We start from the raw sequence: 16,855 nt of genomic DNA on the forward strand, positions 1-16,855 counted from the left end.
TAATACTCTTTGTGCCCTTTAGCCATTTAATACATTTGATATTAAATCCAATAATTGTACTTTATCTGTTAAATCATCTGGCATAATCACAATGTTTGAGGGGTTTTATGTTACTGAATGTTACATTATTACATTTTTGTATCAAATGACTCCATGTGTTTTTTTCATGGTTTTGGCTTTTTCCACTTGCCGGTTGCAAACTGTTTTTACTTTGTCAGTATTTTTCCTTGTTACTGTTCTTTCTTGTCTTTTTCACAACGTATGTAACTTGGATGATCTTAGCTCATAACTTTTTCATAATAAACTACTTTGGAAAGTAATTAATAACTTACAGAAGAGTAAATTCTGTCCTTTATTATGTTGTGGGTAGTGTCTCTGTCTTATCCTATATGCAATATTAATCTCTAATGTAAAATCAATCAATTAATCCATAACTACTAACACCCTTAGCGTTATTGTCATTTGCAACATTATGTAAAACCTTCCCATCACTAAGAAAACATCCAACTACGCTGGAATCTATTCTGACGTTTGTGATCTGCCACGTTTGTCGTGCACAATCTCCCCTCATATCAAACTTACATTTCCTTCAACTGAATCATCAAAGATTGCGTGTCACTTGGCACCAGCACGGGCATTCGTGTGAGACTCGTTCCCGTTCTGTGGAAAAGCTCGATAAACATCAGGGTCCTCTTTCATCCTGTTCCAGTGAAGAGGACATACTTGCCGTGCGGCGGGCACATTGTCATCCTCATTCCTTTACTTTACCCGCTGAGGTCAGAGGTTCTGAACGCTGCGTATAAATTCACTGAAGGCTGGAGGTGATGCACGCAGATTATGAGGCTCCAGTTCCTTTAAAATGACCAGCTATGCGTGGAATTCAGTTTGCATTGGGAGTGTGTCGGTATCCATTCGTTGTATCTATAAGATAACGCGCTTTTATGAGTTTCGCTATTTGACAGGGGGGCTGCCCTCGAGTTGTTATTAAGCGGCTCAGCTCTTTGTTTTCTACCATGAATTATTTAAATGTTTAATTTGAGGATAAACTACACATTCGTTTGCAAGAGGGTCCTCGAAATGAACACTGAAAAGGACATTTAAACAGAAGATAAATACATAAATAAGCCTTTAAATCTAAAAGAGGAGTGGGTCCTCCTCCATGTTTCTACTGGACAAACCATGAGCTTTAAAGAGGCCCTTTGATGGGGTTTTTGTGTGTTCTTAGTGGTGAGACCAGGGGTGTTCAGTTGGTTGGGATCTGCCACCTCACTGCTAGATGCTGTTAAATCCCGCAAACTGGCCCTTTAAATAAAAGTGGCAATACATTGATGTAAAAATACTCCATTAAAAGTAAAATATCTTTATAAGTAGAAGTGCATAATGTGTCTCAAAGTATCAAAAGTAAGAGCACTCGGTCTCCAGACAAATGTCTCCCGTGTTTTTGTTGGATAATTAACTCAGGAGCACACGAGGGAAAAGGCCAAGAGAAGCAGTGCTGATGATGGTTTGAGTCTCACAAGGGGTCACTGTGAAAACACCAGATAAGATGCTCTTAAAACAGACATTTTTCTGTGGTTTCCCTCTGTGGTGGAAATTTGTCCAGACAGCCGATTAAAGGAGGAAGGGACACCCGATAAGGTTTCTTTTAATCAGAGCTCTAACAACACGGTTCAATTCGAGGACAATGTCACCTGTTTGATCTGCCAACGTCAGCCATCCGATCAACATGTTAAGTTCTCCCGGACTGATTTCACAAAACGGACCAACTTTTGAGTTCACGTACATTAGAAAAGTTCAGTTTGTGAATATTGTGAACATACAGCAAACACAACACAGGCAAACTTGTTTTTGTTTCCTAATTACAGTGATTATTATTGATTTATATGCTATATATATACTGATATTCTTATACTGTAGGACTTTCTAAATGTGCAACATGAATACAAGCTGTTTCCTCTCAAATGTTAACAAATACAAGTGTAGACACATGGCTTTAAAGTACATTTAAAACTCACGTCAGCACTTGCAAACTCAACTATTCCTGCTATTTGTTACCTTTTGTACCTTTAAATTTACAACGGCAAATTAAAATAAAACAACGGTAGGCAGCGAACACTCACATTTGAGAATCTGAACTGAGAGATCAATTTGCTTTAAGGCCTTAAAACATGACAAAATCAATTAATTGATAAACTATCAATATAACTGCCAAATAAAATTCTAATAAATTAACTTCTGTCAGTGATAATGCAGATTATACTCAAAAATACTTGTTGAGTTGGCTTGGTAAATGAGTAAATTTGTCGACTCTACGTTGTTTTTCTTTCATTATGTTTTGTCGTTAACATTACTGTGACTTTTAATCACATTCTTGAATGATCGACTGATTGGCTGTCAGTCAAACCATCCAGCCAGTCCTGACGAGCACTTTTAAACACCTTGTAATTAGGGTGAGGCCCATGTTCTTTTTACTACCGCTCATATTTTAAATGTATGACTCAAAGCTGTCGGTCTCTTTTAACTGACAGGTGACAGGTAACTGACAGAGTTATGTATCAGTTTCAGGTTCTCAATGTTACTAAATCATCTAGATCTGTTCGTTTTGTTTTACTGTGTATAAAGATTCATCAACTGTTTGCCATTTTTGAGTGTGCATTAAATAAAGTCTGTATGCTGAATCTAAATCTGATTAACTCATGAGATCAGGAGGGTTGTAACATAACAAATGACTTACCTGAATTCTGCAAGTCATGCTGTTGTCATGAGAGTCTTGTTTCACAGTGACCCCCTCCGAACAATACCTGACAATGTATCGAAAACATCTGAGATGAGATTTTAAAAATGAAAATATTTCAACTCGACAAAACCGGTCAGGCGGGGTTGGGGGGGAACAAGGCTACAGCGGCAGCAGGGTGACATATAATAGATCACTGAATGAGACATAACAAACAAGGGAGACCTTTGGCTTTAAATGGAAAACTGATAAACAAAAACACTCATTACTGTAAAAGTTAAAGGCAAATCAGATGTCAGTTCATGTTGTGCAGACTGTTGTGTTGCTCAGTATAGTAAATATAAATTATCTGATACATTTATCTTGCAGGGGAATAGTATGCTGTATTGATTAATGTACATTATATGTGCATATTCCAACACAAAATTTGAAATTAATTAAATTACTAAATGAAGAAGCAAGTGTGAACCTGAGGTGTTCAGGGTCTCTGGGAATCTGGGGCACTGGTTCTGGACTTATTCATATGAACATGAAATAACAGACATCTAACGTGTTAATAATGAGTTTATTTTTGTTGCGTTTCAGAAGATGAACAACCCTCATAGATTAATTTTCACCCCCTCACCATCTAAAGACTGCTGCATTGTAATAAATGTATTAATGTATAAGTATAAACATGTGGAACTTTTGTGAAATAATAAAACCAACTAGAGCAAAAACAATTATGAGTATAGTTGGAAATGATAATACAAGCCTTTTTTGTAAATAACATCATTATTGTTCTGTTTACTTTCATAGAGTTCCTCTGTGAGTTATGTACTAAACAGCTGTATTTGTGTGGGCTAAATAACAGTGAAATATGTAAGAATTAGTACACCAATAAATAGGGAGCTGCATGTCCATGAGTAGCTACTGACTGCTGATATGTAGCGGCTGTTAGCTAGTTAGCTCAGTTAGCCATGCAGTAAGCTACAGAGGTCCAAGGTGGGAGCTCAGAGTGGTTTAAGTGGTATCTCTGCAACACAATACATATGGCATATTGTATATCTTTACATTCTTTTGATAGTTGTAGTTAATTTTTTATTTTCTATTATTTATTCTGACATTGTGCACCTTTAATGGTAATTTTGGTGAGAAGATATTGTTGTATATTATGCTTATGCTGTGTATTTTGACACTGCGGGGCTTTAATTGTGTTTGATGCAAAATCAAAAAGACAAGTTAATAATAAACCATCTTTTTACTCTCTAATCTGCCTAAACTGTCAATTACTGTCATTACGAATTTATTACAGGCAACACAGCGGGCAGCCTCGTCTTATGGGGTCCTGGGAGTAAAATACGCGGAAGCGACAGGCGGAAGGAGCCTCGGCGGAAGCGGTTTGGTCTGTCAAGGGAAGAAAAATTTGCAGAATTTGACACAAAGCGGTTAATCCCACCGTGTAGCTCCGATCATTCCCCCTTTTCCTCGACACCGGCGTCCGCTGCGATGATCCTGTTAGAAATCAATAACCGCATTATAGAAGAGACGCTCACGTTGAAGTTCGACGGCGCATCCAACGGGTGAGAAATCATTGTTACACCTGGCTAGCCATGCTAACGACAGCTAGCTTCCCCTTTAGCGTTTGACTGGAGATGGTGGCTGCGTTAAAGGAAGCCGTGGGGGTCTCGGATGCAGCTGATAAACGTGTGCAGCGTTGTGAAAGTTAGCTAACTAGCCTCATTTGAGTAATTAAAAAATGTTGAAAACACACTGAATTAGCTTGCAGACTCGTCCGTGACTGGGTTGCCTGAAGCTGGGGTGTGTCTGCACGGTCCGTGTAGTGCCAGAAATTGTAACCCCATTGAATTGCATGTCCCCTGGCGGTCCGCCCCCACTGTCCGTGAATGCAAAATAACAAAGTATTATATATTAATTTTCGAACACTGACTTGTCAAATAATAAATAACTAATTTTAATACGTTTTCCGTGGATCCATAGCATTAGACTGACGTTAGCTAGCTGCTATACAGCTGATGTGGGATGCTAGCTTCCTCGTCGGTAACGGAGGATCCATTTTTGGATATCCTGGTATTAACCCAAAACGTATACAAACGGCTCCATTAGGCATTTATTATAGACATTTTACCCATATTAATTGGGGGATTAAACCGGTTAAACCCATTTTTATGAGGCTTACAGAGTTTGACACAACAGGTCTGTCAAGCTAGTAAAAACTGGCCATATCCGGTGTCCTTTCCCCCACGTCATGTGTCACAAACCGCAGTGTTACAGCACAGGGCTGATTATATTTCATGAATGTTGCTGTTTCCAGGCAATACAGACCATTAATTTGCTTTGAACGGTACAACAGAGCCAGTTTAGCGGCTACTTGTTAGCTAACCATCGCCCGTCTCTCCAGCTTCCGCATTCCTGTAGTCAAGCTGAGTCAAGTCTGAGCGCTGTGTGCAGCCAGCTGCAGCTGCTGAAGCATGCAGACTATATAGAGGAGACAAGCTGCTGCAGCATCCACCTTAGAAATACTCCTTTAACAGCACAGGCCAGTATAGTAGTTTGCTGGTTTAAGAAAATATGCCCACAGGGATTCATTTCAGTTGAAAATCCTCTTTGTTTGGGCCGGACAGCTGATGTCAGGGGGTTGAAATTTAGAATATGAAGATTAATGTTTTCACCAGGTAATGCGATGAGGTCATATTGTGTTTTGTTGGCGATGGCACATGCTGGCCTGTAGAGATATTGATCTTTGTGTTTTATGCTCACGACTTTGAACATCTGAAACAGATTTGTTTCTCATTTTTCTCCTGCTTCGATACTCGTATCGCTCTCTCTTCCCCCTGACTCACATTAACCTCAAATGCCAGATCCAAACAGAATAAATGCAGATGCTTCCTGAAAGAAATGTGATGTTTAATGTTTAGTACAGTCATTCTGCTGCTCTCTGCTACTAGTCAAGGAAAGAACGGTCATAACCTGATGTCTTGTCATAGCTTTCATATAGTTATCTTTTAATGAAACACCTTTTAATTGTGTCACTTCTCCCCGTGGTGTCAAATTGCATCATTTTTCAAGGCACTGCACTAAAGTGAGAAATTCCAGTATGAACAACACTGTTATTAACTTGTTTACAGGTTATTTCCTGATTATTTTGCCAGTTGTGTAAACTAAAAATGTCTGGGATTGGTAAAAAAAACAGTGAAGCCTTGATATTTTGTGCCACTGATGGTGTATGAAATTCAATTCAACATTATGTCTGTTGCACCGTCTCATACAAACACAGATATCAGTGCTTGCAATAAAAACACAAAGGAAAGGAAAGAAAACAACCAAGACATTCTAAACAAAGCAGACACATCTGTGCATACATACATACTTTATATTAAAAAAATACATGCATGTACACACAAACACACACACAATTACAGTGTGTACATTGTTGAATTCACTAATAAAGATCCTCACAGTTGAGAAGCTGGGACCAGAGATTGATCATATCAATTTTATGAAATAATGTGCACATTTGAAGTGACATATTTACAGAATTTTCAGTAAAATGTAATGTCTGTCTAATCAGAGCTTGGGTTAGATTAGAAAGCTGGGCATCCGTTATTGATCTTAACAACAGCACTTAACTGTTTCAACCTGGATGTAGGATTGCAAATTTTTTGTACAGTTGTCCTAATTTTTGACCGTTTTCTGAGTGTTTTCTCACTTTTAGACAAGTCAGCTATTTTAAGTTTAAAAATGCAACTGAAATGACCTTTTAGGAACTTCTCTAATGTATTTATTCGTAACTTGTTTTTCCTCTGCTTGCAGAACCAAACCAGAGGCCGTCGATGTGACGTTTGCAGGTGAGAGACAACGTGGCACCTTATCTAACAGCTTTTTATTAGATACTGCATCAGATTCCTTTTGTATGTCCTTTGTTTGGATCAGACCACACAGTTGCTCAACAGCTTGGTTGCAGATGTTGATTTTCACCACTAGGTATATTAGAAGGTTTTAAGGCTGTTGCAGCAGGTGATAGTGATTCATAGCTGCGCTGCTGCTGTCATCACACAACTTATCTTCCTATTATGCAATTAACCTGTTGCACACGATCGGCCCTGCCAGTAATCACTGCCAGATAGCGCCGAGTTACAGCTCACTTGTGAAATTGACTGAAATAATCTTGTGCCACCAGCATGAAACTGAGGTTGCTAATTAAGAGGGGCGCATTCATCCGAGCACGAACTGTGTCGAGCTGCTGGGAGTAAAAGGGTCGGGGGGGGGGGGGGGTCCCTCAATCATCACCCGCTTTATTTTCTCATTTCTGCCGCAGACTTCGATGGCGTCTTGTACCACATCTCCAACCCCAATGGGGACAAGACCAAAGTGATGGTCAGCATCTCCCTGAAGTTCTACAAGGAGCTGCAGGAGCACGGTGCTGATGAGGTACGACACGAACGCGCAGAGGAAAAAAAAGTTTCCCCTTTGCATGCCCTGACAGAAAACAGGGCCTCGCAGACAGTTCTGGGTGGTTTTTAGAATTGTTATGCTATTTTCACAACCTTCAACACAGGTGTGCACACAGTATATAAATATTAAAGCACAATCCAGGCTGGAAAAGCCCTGGAAAAACCTTAGAGTGTAGAAATTATGTTGAGGGGGAACTGTGTAATTTTTGGAGCAGAAATTCAAATTCAGAAATAAAGATTTTCCTTTAAGGATCAGTCTGTTCGATTTATTCAGTCATAAAAACAGAGAGTTTGTTCATTCAGTTTTTTTAGGGGTTTGAAAAAAAACAGTGAATGAAGATCTTTCTCTTCTTCCCCCGAACCTTCACAGCTCACACCTTTTAAACGTTTGTTTTCTGTTTGGTTTGGGTGTCGATCTAAGATGACGGCGTATCAAAAAATATAAAGCTGACTGAGGTCATGATTTGCTACATTTAGACAGCACACCTCCGCCACAAGAGCTCCGTTGCCATGTAAGGAAGAAAGCAGCTGCCGAGGCCTCTGGCAGAAACAGGAAGTGAGTCTCGTGTGACTCACCCCGGGCGAGGAAGTGCTGACTGCGAGCAGTGAGCCACTGTGTGCGAGTGTCTTGGCTGCCGTCCAGACACTTCTCTCCTTGTTCCCTCAATCTGAAGAGTGGAGGGATAAGCGAACAGCCCCGACAGTGTCACAGTCAGTTATTGGGCCTGTGAAGAGTCTTATTTGGATGGTGGAGGTGGAGGTGGAGGTGGAGGGGACGGTGTTGTAATTGATCGGCTCTCTGCTTCGTGTTTTTGCATGCGGCTCAGGTTACAGTTCGCTGGAAAAATAGCACAACACCGTCTTTTGTCGGGTCTATTATTGCCATACCTGAGTTTGATTTGCATATATCTCCACAAGTCCCCCCTCGCATTCCTCAGTGACAGGTATCCATTATAGCGGAGGCCCCCGTGTTATGATTGTAACCTCCAAAAGACAGAACACCTCCTTCCTGTCTGCTGCCGTACAGAGACTTTTTGTTTCTTTGCTCAGCTTTCCTAAGTGTTGACGTTTTCTTCTCTCAAACAGCCGGCTCAGGGGATCTCCACAATCACTGAAAAGTGTTAATAATATTGAAAAATCAAAGGACAGCTGATCGTCACTCTCTTTAACTCTTGTTTCTCATTATTCGAGCATTACAGTAGAAACAAGTGAGCGTTCAGTCACGTCCTCAGTTGCTGTCTTTCCCCGTGTCCTTTGATTCTGCTTCAGATTCTGCGTCGTGTCTTTTCTGTGCTGTGCTTGATTTAAAAGAGAAGTGCAATATAAATAAATGTCTTTCTATTTTTTTTTTATTTCAGCTGCTCAAGAGGGTCTATGGGAATTTCCTGGTTTCACCAGAGGCCGGTAAGTTCTCGAAAGTTTACTGATCGTTCTTTTTTCTACTGCGGCCAACAGAGCTGCCTTTACATCCTATCGTGATCATATTTAGATCTTTAACATCAGATTAGTTTTTAAAATCTGAACACCAACGTGACACTTGATCACGTAGCAGTCCATGTCAACGTATTTCCTCATTTCTAGAATATCTTGGTTCAGTATTTTCTTACTGGCTTCTTGAGGAGAAAACTTCAGGGTTGATGGGAAAATCGAAACAGCCCTCATGTAATCCTCGTCATTTCCTCCCAGGCTACAACGTGTCCCTCCTCTACGACCTGGACGCACTACCAGCCAACAAAGATGAGGTCGTGCACCAGGCGGGCATGCTCAAGAGGAACTGTTTCGCCTCCGTCTTTGAAAAGTACTTCAAGTTCCAGGAAGAGGGCAAAGAGGGCGAGCAGAGGGCCGTGGTCCACTACAGAGACGACGAGTCCATGTACGTCAGGGAGGGTTTGGAAACGTCTCAGGATTACTCTTCTGGTCTTAACTCCTCTGGAGGTCTTAGCTTACTGACATGTTCTGTCTTCTCAGGTATGTGGAGTCCAAGAAAGACAGGGTGACGGTGGTGTTCAGCACAGTGTTCAAAGACGACGACGATGTCATCATCGGCAAGGTCTTCATGCAGGTGTGTGAGGCCACGTGTGCATGAAACTCACTGTGAAAGACAGCACCTACAGATCAGGACAAACTGAAGCAAAATGGCTTAAATCCAGAATTACTCTGGTTCAGCTTCTTTAAAAAGAGGCCATTTACAATTAATTTGTATCTGGTTAACAGTTAAAAAAAAGGAGACAATAAAAATAGCACATTTAGTCTTTAAATAGTGTCACCACCAGGCTGGCAGTGTGGGGAACCATTTTAGAACCAAGTGTGAACATTAAGCTAACATAATAATGTTTTAAGCTAATATAATAACAATTGAGGTAATGTTATGATGTTCTAACATAATGTAATAACACTAACATTTAGGAAGCTAACGTCCTTAAGTATTTTCTTGAGGATTAACTCAATTTAAACTCAAAGTGTACTAATGTAATACATATTTTCAGACATGAATTTTATGTTTTTTCTTTTAATGCTTGTAGTTTGTAATTGTAAGGATTGTATTAGCAGTGATAAGTAATTGATTATACTCCGTTATGTTGCATCTTACTGTGAATAAAAAAATAAAACCTCTAAATCTGGTACTATACGCTGCTTGTTCCGTCCGTAGGAGTTCAAGGAGGGTCGGCGAGCCAGCCACACAGCCCCTCAGGTGCTGTTCAGCCACAGGGAGCCTCCGCTGGAGCTGAAGGACACAGACGCCGCTGTTGGGGACAACATTGGATACATCACCTTCGGTCAGTACCTGTACAGCAAGTTGCACGTGTACCTCTGCGATTGTTTAACTCATTTGACACTGATCTGTTGATGTCTTCAGTCCTGTTCCCACGTCACACCAATGCCAATGCCAGAGACAACACCATCAACCTCATCCACACCTTCAGGGACTACCTGCACTACCACATAAAGTGCTCCAAGGTCAGTTCCACTCAAACCCTGGTCCAGTACCAGAACCAAATGCTGCATCAGTTCTTTTACAAATCGTTCTGTAGGATCAGGGCATTTTTACCGTGGAAGGTCCGCCACAGCACCTGTCGCACACCCACTGAAGCTGAACGTCTGTTTTAATCACAGGTTACACGCAGGTTGTCGTCCGTAATCGTACGTCTTTAGTACTTCTCAGTGCCTGACAGTCCTGTCTCCACAAAGTCCAGCCGCGGGTGAGATCAAACGAAGGCTGTAAACTGATGACGACTCGCTCTGCCTCTCTCAGCGATCGCACAGGTTTTCAGCGCTGCACCTGTGTACACATTACACACGGCGACTGATGGCCCCGTCACTGCTGTAAACCCTAATCAGAGTCATTTTAGGATGACTTGCATGTCAGAGGGATGTGTCGGGGCTATTGTGTGTCGCGTTTCGTAGGCGCCCAGCGTCGAGAGTGCAGGTAATGGAAGTGGGCGTTTCTGCCTGCATGGGTGACACGGCAGATAGATTTACGGGCATCTGTGGGTGGGTGACACTTCAGAACGAGGAGGTTACACGCCGACCAAACAGCGGCTTGCTATTGTCCCTCTCTGCCGCGCTCTGTGTTTAAGCACCTGGCTCAAAACGTCAACATTCCTCGGCTGCATTGTAAGATGTTTGTTTTTGCCCAATGAAAACTTGATGGAAATCTTTCTCCCCACAGGCCTACATCCACACACGTATGAGGGCCAAGACGTCAGACTTCCTCAAGGTGCTGAACCGGGCTCGACCCGACGCCGAGAAGAAGGAGATGAAGACCATCTCGTAAGTAACCCCTGCCCACACCCGCCTCCCGCTTCTACGCCGATTCGTCGTCACTGAGCATTCGTGTCAGGACAAGTACGCGCGATAAAACCAGATTTGGCTCAGACATACGCTGTCTTTGCGTTTTGTTTCTTTCTGAGTCGACTGTAATCTGCAGCTTTGTATCTTTAGTGTGTTTTCGAGGCGTGTGGTCACTGTTTTCGCAGTGTTTGAAGTGAGTCAGAAAGGAATTTTTACAGACCTCCTCTCTTCTGAACCCTCCAAACAGTTGCACACAAACTGTTTTTAGCCTTCTAGCCCCGAAATAATTGGAAGATATGTACCGCCAGAGCACAGAGAGTCTTTGTTCTGTGGTTGATGTGTAACCGGAATGGGCAGAGAACCCCCCACAGCTGTCATCTTTGTGAGTTTCGAACATCTCACACTAACCCTTGGCTGCAAGATCCACAAGTGTTGCCAGCTATGAAATTCGCAGGAATAAGGAAGCGAAATGGAAGTGTCAATCACACGCCGTTTGTTTTGTTAATCAGCGAGATAACGAAGATGAGGATTTCACAGTTGCTCTCCCAGTTCCAAAACAAACACACCGTGGCAACTAATACAGGCTCATCAGAAAGGGCCGACGTTTTGGTACAGCTTCAGGCTTTTGGTTTTGGTTTAACAGAATAGGTTCTTGATCGGTATTTGCTTCCTAGCCAAGAGTTTGATGAGACGATTGGTATCACTCTCATACCTGTGCAGCAGGCTTAACTTAGCACAAAGACCGAAACTAAATTTAGCTATCGGCACTTCTAAAGCTTTAACACATTATGTCATGTTTGTTCAGTCGGAGCATAAGCCAAGGTGTCAAAATAACAAGTGGGGTTTTGGTGGGAGGTTGTGTGCCGGAATAGTTCTTGGCGGGGAGCAGTGATTTCCTGGTGCCTCTGCTGGCCGCCTCACAGTGACAACAAACGAGATATAAATGATAAAAAAATGGTGAGGTTTTGAGGACAGGTAGATTTATTTACCCTCAAACCGAGTCAGTGTAGCCATTTCCTCATTTCTCGTCTTTTTGCTAAGCTAAGCTAACCGACTGAGCTATGATTTACAGCACAGGCGTGTAAGTGCTATCAGTCTCCTCGTCTGACTCTCGACAAGAAAGCAGATATCCTAATTCCCTGCTGAAAGGTTTTTCCGTGATGTCTAACGTGTCTTTTGTTTGATTTTCAGTGGAAAGACCTTCTCCCGCTGAGGCCGACCCCCCCACACCAGAGAAATTCAAAACCACCCCCCAAGTCGGACACGCCCAAACGCGCTACACCGAGACTCAACGCCACATCGGACAGGACTCCAGGACGCCTCTAAATGCCCTCGCCCAACCCCTGAAAACGTGTCCACAGTCTTTGTTTTTTGTTTTGTTTTGTTCTTTTTTCTTCTTTTTTTTAATGAATAATAATGTTGGCTGTACTTAGGGAAAGCCAAGGCTCAAGATAAATGGAAAAAAGGGCATTCCTTGCTTTGCATAGTTAAAGAGAATTATTAGTCCTATATAAATATATATATGAAAAAAAAGATTGAAATTTTTGATACGATATCTTTTACTCCATTTGGTACTCTTGCTTGCCCCCCTCGACCCACCTCACCATGCAATATCCACCTGTTGGATGAATTCAGTCCCCCTCTTCCTCCCTCCCTCCCCTGTGCTTTCATGTCGTCTGTACCATCTTCATTTGAAGAAATAAATAAATCACTCTTACAAAAAAAAAAGCTCTATGGCAGTTGTCTGCACTGACAACAGCGTGACTCTTATACAAACGCATGTGGTGTTTCTGTTGACACGAACAGACTTCGGTTGAATTTATTTAGTCGACAATTTCCTTGTAACGAGATCGCTAGACTGCTACAGTAACAGACACTGGATGTTGACTCCATTTATGGATTCAGTTTGATTAATTTTGTCTTTTGTTGCTGATGATATTTCATTTCCTAGTGTGCAGGGAGCATTTTCTATGCAGCTGGTCCATTATAGCTGGTAGTTCACTTGTCATATTGATATTGAATGTCGTACATAGAGCTACATATTAGAGCTAAAACAAAGATTTAATGGTAACAGTTTAGTAAATGCTCTTACACTAAAGTAAATGTATTTTAAACTTATGTTCCGACTTAAGAAGAGGTTTGCTCACATCACTTAGTTGTCAAGGATATTTTGTTGAAATATAAAATCAGCTGTGTTATCTCAATATTTTTTGAAGTACATCATATGAAGGTAAACAACAATTGCCACATGATTAACGTATCAACAGACTAAATGAAACACTCCTGGGTGACTTTTTCAATACCATATTTATTTATTTATTTATTCGGCGACATGCGAGGAAAAAACCAACTCCCTCAGGAGCTCATAGTGGCTTTACAGGTTTGGCAGCGACAGTGAGAAACAGTTTGATACGATGCTGCGATAGAGGAGGAACAGAGCAGAGCTACTCCTTGGGCTTTTCATCTTCATTATCAGAGGAGGAGGAGGAGGAGGAGGAAGATGAGGAGGAGGAGGAAGAAGAAGAGGAAGAGGATGAATTTTTCTTATTTTTGGACTTTTTTGATTTCTTCTTCTTTGCGGGGCCGTCGCTCGCCACCTTCTCAGTAGCGACCGTCTCGGCCTTGATTGGGTCCTCGTCCAGCTGTTCTGCCTCGGCCGGGGCGTCTTCAGGGGCTTTTGGGGGAGTGGATTTGTCAGCAGGGGCACTTTCTTGCTTCACCAGGGCTTCTTCTTGCACTTCCTCCCGCTTCCTGGGCACCTCCTCCTCAGGCTTTGGCGGATCTGCAAACAAGATGAATCCAATTTTTTTCTTTCTTTTTTTTCTTACAGACAGTTTCCAGGCCCAAACATTCAGTCTAATGAATCTCTGTGTGCGTCTGCCAGAGAATCAACGAGTGATCAAATACGGGACAAATAAATCATATACATGGTTTTTTTTGTGTGATTGATTTGTGATTGCATGCAATTAACAGGGTGCAACGTGACAGCTGGGTGCAGTTAAGTGACGTGAATAGCTTAAAGGAAATCATTTGACTTTTTGAGAAATAATGACAATGAGAAGATTGACACCGCTCAAATCTTGTCCGTTAAATGTTAAAGGGTTAAATTTCAAGTTTTGACGAGGGTCAAAATCTGACAAATTAAGGAGCCAACTGAGTGTCAAGACCAAACTGCTTTAAAGGCTTCCCAGTCAGTATTTTGACCCGGGTCTTTCCTTGGCAGCAGAAACAAACTTGTTCAATCAGCGTCACAGCACAAACATGGCGGAGATGATCTTCCCCTGGTGGGATCCAGAACTTACCGCTCTGCACCGCGTCCTCTAAAGAAAACTCCAAGCTGTCGGGGGGAGAGGAGGATAAGCATGCTAACGTAACCAGTGGGAAACAGGCACACCATGTTTTGTCCTTTAAACCTTGTTAAAAGATGTGGTTTGACATCTTGGGAAAGATATTCATTACCTTTTTCTTGCGAGGAGCTAGATGATAAGATGCTATAGCTATTGTATACAGTTAGCTTAGCCTAGCAGGAACAGGGGGAACAGCTAGACGAACTCTGTACAAAGCTAACAAAATCTGACAATTAGCATGTTGCATAACCCTTTGTAAACCCACAAGTAGTTATTTTTTTATTTTTCATACTGATTAAAATCTTTTGAGGAGGGAGTGTGCAGACTTTTGTAATTTTCTGACAGAGCCATGCTAGCTGTTTCACCCCTGTTTCCATTCTTTGTGCTAAGCTAGGCTAAGCTAACTAGCTGTAGCTTAACACTTGCTGTATGAAACATGAGAGCAGAATCCATTTTCTCATCTAACTCTCTGCCTGAGAGCTCCAAATGATGTTTTCCCAAATGTCAACCTCTCTCTTCTGGACAAATATGTCATTGTAAGTTGTTTTTTTTCCAAAAAAATATAAATTTGCATATTTAAACATCACACGGCTACAACAACCGTCACACAGTATTTCTGAGCCGTGGCCAGCCTCACCTTTCAGGATCGGCCGTCATGCCTTGAATCAGCTGTTGGTAGTGATCTATTTCCGCCTCCAGCTTCATCTTGACACACACCAGGTTGTTGTTGGTCTCCACCTGGTGCTCCACCTGCGCCCTGACCTTCCTCAGCTCCTGCTCCAGGTCCAGTATCACCTGGTTGAGGGGGGCCAGGCGCTGACCGTTGTCTACTTTGGTGTTCTTGAGGGTTTCCTCCAGATGGTAGATCTGAAAGAGAGACATGCAGTTGATTTATGGGGTCATGTACTCAAATACTTGTGGCTTTTGAGCCTTAAATACATAAAAAAGATCTCTGCGACTTGTTTGTTTTGTTACGTCAGAGCAGGTCCAGGTGGCCCTTCAGACTGCAGTGAGACATGTCAGGCTTAAAGCAGCAGGTTTGTGTAATGACAGGGCCGACAGGAATGCTAATGAAGAGGTAGACTAACATCCTGAGGGCGGTTTTTATCTTTCCTGACATGATAACGTACTGATAATTTCATAAACAAGTTGCTCGATACACCTCTGGAATAATCGCTTCAACAGGTAAAAGGACTTATTCTTGAATAGCTGTGCATTACCGTGCTGTGCAGACTCTGGATCTCGACCTCCAGAGATTGCTTCTTCTTGAGCAGATCCTTGAGATCCACCTTTCCGGAGTTCAAGGCCTCGTTGTTTTGGGCCTCCTCCACCTTGATGTTGTCAAACTGCAGAAAGAAGGAAGAAGACGATGAGATGAACAGAGGATGAAAAAGAGTCGACCGGCTTCAAGCGCCTGAACGTACCTTGCTCTGATACCAATCGTCCGTCTCCTTCAGGTTCTTCTTGGCCAGTTTGTCGTACTGGGCTCGGATCTTGTTGAGCATCTCGGCCAGGTTGGAGTTCTGGGAGTCGATCTCCACGTTCACCTCCGAGTCCCTGATCTTCTCACGCAGGACTTCCACCTCCTAGGAACCACAGCGACATCTTTACCCCAAATCCAACACGTTCAAATGTTATTCCCCCCTGATGTCTAAGTCTCAGATCTCACCTCTTTGTGCTCCTGGTTGAGGCGAGCGAGCTCCTCCTTCACCAGTTCGATCTCCTTCTTCGTCTGCTTACAGTTCAGCCTGGTGTCTTCTTTGGTCTTTTTGAGATCTTCGATGTCTTTCTCCAGCTCCTTCCTGGCCTCCGTCTCATCCTTCAGCCTGCACATGAGGGGAGGAACCCAACCATCATCGTCTCCCAGTGTTTCGTTTCAATCAGCTTTGTGATCCGAATCATCGTCAACTCACTTGTTCTTGAAGTCCTCGTCAGCCAGCTTGGTGTTGTCGATCTGGAGCAGCAGCTTGGCGTTATCCATGGTGATGTCTCTGATCTGAGGAGAGGGATGCACACTTCATACTGAGGGGAAGTTCCCAAATGTTAAACTAGAGAATAACAAACCCAGAGTATTGTTTTTCATCACCAACCTTCTTCTTGAGGTCCTCCAGGGGTTTCTCCACATCATCCCAGTTGCGCCCCTCCGGTGCTTTCCTCTTGGCCAGAATATCATCGATCTGTTTCTCCAGGTCGCTGTTCTCCTTCTCCAGCTGCCTCACCCTGCCCAGGTAGCCTGACAGCCGGTCGTTCAGACCCCGCAGGGTCTGCTTGTCGTCGGCGGGGGCGGCAGCAGCAGGAGCGGCAGCGGGAGGTGGAGGCGGTGCGGCAGCGGCGGTGGGTGCCGCTTCCTTCGGGGCGGCGGAGTCTCTCTCCGGATCGTTACGCATCACGTTACGCAGCCCCTGCAGGCTCGCCACGGACACCCTGGAGCCTCTGCCCCCGGCTCCACCGAACATGCTTGCGGCTGTGTTAGAAGGCATGACTGCAGACAGAGAGCGCTGGCTCGGAGAGTCAGAGGATGGATGTGA

General features: G+C 42.9%; 2 protein-coding genes across 3 annotated transcripts; one reads left to right on the plus strand and one right to left on the minus strand.

Annotated features, from left to right (window-relative positions):
- The first annotated feature begins 4,072 nt into the window (after window positions 1-4,072).
- arpc2 (actin related protein 2/3 complex, subunit 2) lies at window positions 4,073-12,708 on the plus strand. Its single transcript, XM_037090702.1, has 10 exons — window positions 4,073-4,296; window positions 6,548-6,582; window positions 7,053-7,165; window positions 8,547-8,592; window positions 8,875-9,061; window positions 9,157-9,250; window positions 9,839-9,965; window positions 10,046-10,146; window positions 10,859-10,959; window positions 12,172-12,708. The coding sequence occupies exons 1-10, from the start codon at window positions 4,223-4,225 to the stop codon at window positions 12,191-12,193; spliced, it is 900 nt and encodes a 299-aa protein (XP_036946597.1). The 5' UTR covers window positions 4,073-4,222; the 3' UTR covers window positions 12,194-12,708.
- On the minus strand, window positions 12,519-16,835 carry LOC119015076 (keratin, type I cytoskeletal 18-like). 2 transcript variants are annotated; one of them, XM_037090695.1, is made up of 8 exons: window positions 16,418-16,835; window positions 16,241-16,323; window positions 15,997-16,153; window positions 15,752-15,913; window positions 15,548-15,673; window positions 14,965-15,194; window positions 14,283-14,317; window positions 12,519-13,762 (listed from the first exon to the last, which is right to left on the minus strand). In XM_037090695.1, exons 1-8 carry the CDS (start codon window positions 16,805-16,807, stop codon window positions 13,425-13,427), a joined length of 1,521 nt encoding a protein of 506 aa, XP_036946590.1. In that variant the 5' UTR covers window positions 16,808-16,835; the 3' UTR covers window positions 12,519-13,424. The 2 variants fall into 2 exon arrangements, with proteins under 2 accessions (XP_036946590.1, XP_036946591.1); XM_037090696.1 differs by lacking the exon at window positions 14,283-14,317 and having other exon boundaries at window positions 13,597-13,762.
- Window positions 16,836-16,855: the final 20 nt, after the last annotated feature.

Source organism: Acanthopagrus latus, chromosome 24 (assembly GCF_904848185.1).
Source record: "Acanthopagrus latus isolate v.2019 chromosome 24, fAcaLat1.1, whole genome shotgun sequence".
NCBI classification, from domain to species: Eukaryota; Metazoa; Chordata; class Actinopteri; order Spariformes; family Sparidae; genus Acanthopagrus; species Acanthopagrus latus.

What these genes read in the sequence shown, in the direction of transcription:
- arpc2 (XM_037090702.1), top strand. Translation starts at nt 4,223, where the DNA reads ATGATCCTGTTAGAAATCAATAACCGCATTATAGAAGAGACGCTCACG. An exon ending in AGGAGCACGGTGCTGATGAG is followed by an intron (nt 7,166 to 8,546) that starts GTACGACACGAA and finishes TTTTTATTTCAG; the next exon opens with CTGCTCAAGAGGGTCTATGG. An exon ending in CATTGGATACATCACCTTCG is followed by an intron (nt 9,966 to 10,045) that starts GTCAGTACCTGT and finishes TGATGTCTTCAG; the next exon opens with TCCTGTTCCCACGTCACACC.
- LOC119015076 (XM_037090695.1), bottom strand. Translation starts at nt 16,807, where the DNA reads ATGCCTTCTAACACAGCCGCAAGCATGTTCGGTGGAGCCGGGGGCAGA. An exon ending in TGGAGGACCTCAAGAAGAAG is followed by an intron (nt 16,324 to 16,417) that starts GTTGGTGATGAA and finishes CCCTCTCCTCAG; the next exon opens with ATCAGAGACATCACCATGGA. An exon ending in ATGACGGCCGATCCTGAAAG is followed by an intron (nt 14,318 to 14,964) that starts GTGAGGCTGGCC and finishes TCCCCCCGACAG; the next exon opens with CTTGGAGTTTTCTTTAGAGG.